Source organism: Capra hircus, chromosome 3 (genome assembly GCF_001704415.2).
Source record: "Capra hircus breed San Clemente chromosome 3, ASM170441v1, whole genome shotgun sequence".
NCBI classification, from domain to species: Eukaryota; Metazoa; Chordata; class Mammalia; order Artiodactyla; family Bovidae; genus Capra; species Capra hircus.
Genome location: NC_030810.1, coordinates 111,984,205 through 111,988,035, shown reverse-complemented (window position 1 = coordinate 111,988,035; position 3,831 = coordinate 111,984,205). Strand labels below are relative to the sequence as shown.

Genomic DNA, 3,831 nt, shown 5'->3' with positions numbered 1-3,831 from the left:
AAAAAGTTGGCTTAAAACTCAACATTCAGAAAACTAAGATCGTAGCATCCAGTCCCATGACTTCATGGCAAATAGACGGGAAAACAATGGAAACAGTGAGAGACTTTATTTTCTTGGGCCCCAAAATCACTGCAGATGGTGACTGCTGCCATGAAAAAGACGCTTGCTCCTTGGAAGAAAAGCTATGACCAACCTAGACAGCATATTAAAAAGCAGAGATTACTTTGCCAACAAAGGCCCATCTAGTCAAAGCTATGGTTTTTCCAGTAGTCATGTATGGATGTGAGAGTTGGACCATAAAGAAAGCTGAGAATTGAAGAATTGATGCTTTCAAACTGTGGTGTTGGAGAAGGCTCTTGAGATTCCCTTGGACTGCAAGGAGATCCAACCAGTCAATCCTAAAGGAACTCAGTCCTGAATATTCACTTGAAGGACAGATGCTGAAGCTGAAACTCCAATACTTTGGCCAACTGATGTGAAGAACTGACTCATTGGAAAAGACCCTGATGCTGGGAAAGTTTGAAGGCAGGAGGAGAAGGGGACGACAGAGGATGAGATGGTTGGATGGCATCATTGCCTCGATGGCCATGAGTTTGAACAAGCTCTGGGAGTTAGTGATGGACAGGGAAGCCTGGCATGCTGCAGTTCATGGAGTCGCAAAGAGTCATTCATGACTGAGCGACTGAACAGAACTGAAATGAGTCAGAGGGTGCTTACACTCAAAATATGAGGGACTAAAGGAGTCTCCCTGCTCAATGTATCTCTGTTTTGCTGGTGGGTCTGGGGGACTGGGGTGTGGAAGGATGCTAGTCATTCTTTCTTCCCCACATCACCTCGATTTTTTTTGTCTCCTTTACTGATGCAGTGGTCACAGGACCAGGGCTACAGCTAGAGCTGAAAATAGGCATAATCCTAACCAAAAAGTACAACTGTGTTTCTGATCTTTATGTCATAATTACTAAGAGCCTATTGGGGCAGGATTCAACCTACTGACAAAATTGGGGCTAACAGGGAAGACAGTTATATGGCTTGGTGGCTAAGATAGCCCACTGGTTCTGCACTATGCAAACTTAGCTCACCTGAACAGAAGTGGACTGATGGGGAGGCACAGCCCACACTAGTACTACTGCCTGCAGGACACCCCAGCATTGTCCAATATCCCTTCCAAAGGCAAAAGAGTGGGTATAAACAGAGAGAAGGAGGACTAATAGCAGTTAACAGTAAAGAATAAATGAATTGTAAGGAAAAATTCCCATGTTACATCAACACCTTGAAAGAGGCTCAGAGCAAGACATGATATTGCCTCAGCTCAATTATGTAAGATGCCTGAAAGGGTGAAGCCATATGTTTGCTGAGGGCATGCCTGCTTTTGGACCTTGACAAGATGGAATGAAAGCCTGCAAACCGGAGTGGTCTTGCCCCGGGAGACAGTCTCATAGAATATGCTGATGGACAGGAATGATCTTTAATGACCACTTTGGATTCCAGTAATGTGAACTGGTACTTTTGAACTTGTGTATCATTTTGATGGATTAGGAGTCAGTGGCCAAAGACCAGGGTGAGTGGGCTGTGAGAAAAGAGAAAATTTACATATTGGTCTCTGTCCCTGACTCCTGGCACAGAACTCCTAAAACCCTTTTAATTCCCTAAGTGATAAGAGCACTAGGAGAATCTTCTGTTCTAAGGAAGTGACGCTGAATGGGCTCCTGCTTGACTACTAGATTTGAGGCTGGTCACAAGAAAGACCAAGCCATGATTAAAAACTTGGAATTCTCAGCTCCATCCATCAGAAAGGGAAGCCTCAATAAAATCCCAAAAGCATGGGGTCTAGAAAGCTTCCAGATTGGAAGCTGGAACACCAAGAGGAGGATGTACATTAACTCTACAGGGACAGAAGTTTCTGCACTAGAGAGCCTCCCAGATCTTGCCTGATGTATTTCTGTATATGGTTGTCCATCTGTATCCTGTATCATATTCTTTAATACACTGACGCAGTTGATGCAAGTAGTTCTAGCAAATGCAATCTGATGAAGGGATCACTGGAACCCCCAATCTATCATCTACAGCGGGTCAGAAGATACGACACCACAAAACTCCTAGAAGAGAACACAGCAAAACATTCTCTGACATGAATCAAGCAGTGTTTTCTTAGGTTAGAATCCCAAAGCAATAGAAATAAAAGCAAAAATAAACAAATGAGATCTAATCAAACTTATAAACGTTTGCACAGCAAAGGAAACCGTAAACAAAATGAAAAGAACCTACAGGCTGGGAGTAAATACACGCAGATGATGCAACCGATAAGGGCTTAATTTCCAAAATATACAAACAACTCAGACAACTCAACAACAACAACAAACATCTCACTGTGGCGCGCTCCTGAAGCGTAGCGGTCGCTATGGAGCTGTTGGGCGAGTACATCGGACTGGAAGGGCAGCGACAGCAGCTGCGGGTGCCTTCTGAGGTGCCGGGCATCACCGACCCTTTCCAGAGCTTGTTGTCTGGTGTGGCTCAGATGAGGGAGCTGGTGACTGAGCTCTTTGGCTCTCAGGTACAGCCGGAAGCACAAGACTGGGGGACGGCGGCTCCCGACGAGGCCTTGGACGGTGGATTCTTTACCAACAGAGCCACAAGGAAATCCCAGGAATACTGGAGTGGGTAGCCTAACCCTTCTTTAGTGGATCTTCCCGACCCAGGAAGGGGAAGTGACTGCTAATTGGTGATGATGAAGATGATTCAGAAGATGAAAATAACACTGATAACAGAACTAATTCAGATGGACCATCTGCAAAACGGCAAAAACCATCTTAACTAGCTTTCATGAAACTTAAAAGACTGCTACCATATTTTATTTTACCTCACACTGACATTTAAGGAAGACTTGTGCTCTAATTTGGAAAGCGTTTGTTTTTTGCCCTGGGACAGTTTTGTCAAAGAGGAAACTTTTCTGTGTTCATCAAAGAAAGACATAAATGCATAGAAATGAATCCCTTTTCTTGGGTGAGAAGTCAGTTTCAGATCATGGAAATGAAATAGACATTTAATAATGTGTGATATCCAGTAAGTTGGCAACTGAATTCTTACTTTATACTTTTTAAATACTCATTGGATTAACTTGTGTGGTGTCCACATGTTTTAGCTTCTGCTTCTGTTATGAAAATACATGTCAAGGTTTATGGACAATAACATTTCAAGGAACTGACATGAGCAAGTGATGAAAATGAGGTGTTAAATTTAAAAATGGCAGGTGCTTCCTTGGTGGTCAAGTGGCTAAGACTCTGCCTTCCCAATGCAGGGGGCCTAGGTTCCTTCCCTGGTCGGGGAACTAGATCCTGCACACTGCAGCTAGAGTTTGCATGCCACAACTAAAGACCCAGCATGACGAAATGAAGACTGAAGATTCTGCACATGCCACAACTAAGACCTGGTGCAGCCAAATAAATTTATTAGTTAATTTAAATTTAAGAATGGCAATTCCATGTAAGTAGAAGGAAAATGGGCATAGTGAGAAATATTGAAGGGAAGGAGAGCCCTTGAGAGAGACCCAAGAAAATCTTGAATCCACACCTGAACTCAATATACAGACTTCTGGAGATGATACCACTCAACAGATAGATGTTTAACTTGTACCTTAAGAGAGTTAAATTGGGGTGTGCTTTTATGCTGGTGATACGCTGTTTATGTTAACACAGGTATAAGTCTTTAGGTAAGCAACCTGTGTTGACTGTAACTTAAGATATTTCATGTCATTCTGTAGTCAGACTTTGATTTTGCTTAACAAGGAACTATCAGATCCTTTAAATACATATATGTATATATTCCTAAAAAACA

General features: G+C 42.8%; 1 protein-coding gene across 1 annotated transcript; it reads left to right on the top strand.

Moving 5' to 3' along the window:
* Positions 2,369-2,813, top strand: LOC102188641 (uncharacterized protein C14orf142 homolog). Its single transcript, XM_018046601.1, has 2 exons — positions 2,369-2,604; positions 2,718-2,813. Exons 1-2 carry the CDS (start codon positions 2,399-2,401, stop codon positions 2,809-2,811), a joined length of 300 nt encoding a protein of 99 aa, XP_017902090.1. The 5' UTR covers positions 2,369-2,398; the 3' UTR covers positions 2,812-2,813.

What these genes read in the sequence shown, in the direction of transcription:
- LOC102188641 (XM_018046601.1), top strand. Translation starts at nt 2,399, where the DNA reads ATGGAGCTGTTGGGCGAGTACATCGGACTGGAAGGGCAGCGACAGCAG. An exon ending in GCTCCCGACGAGGCCTTGGA is followed by an intron (nt 2,605 to 2,717) that starts CGGTGGATTCTT and finishes GTGACTGCTAAT; the next exon opens with TGGTGATGATGAAGATGATT.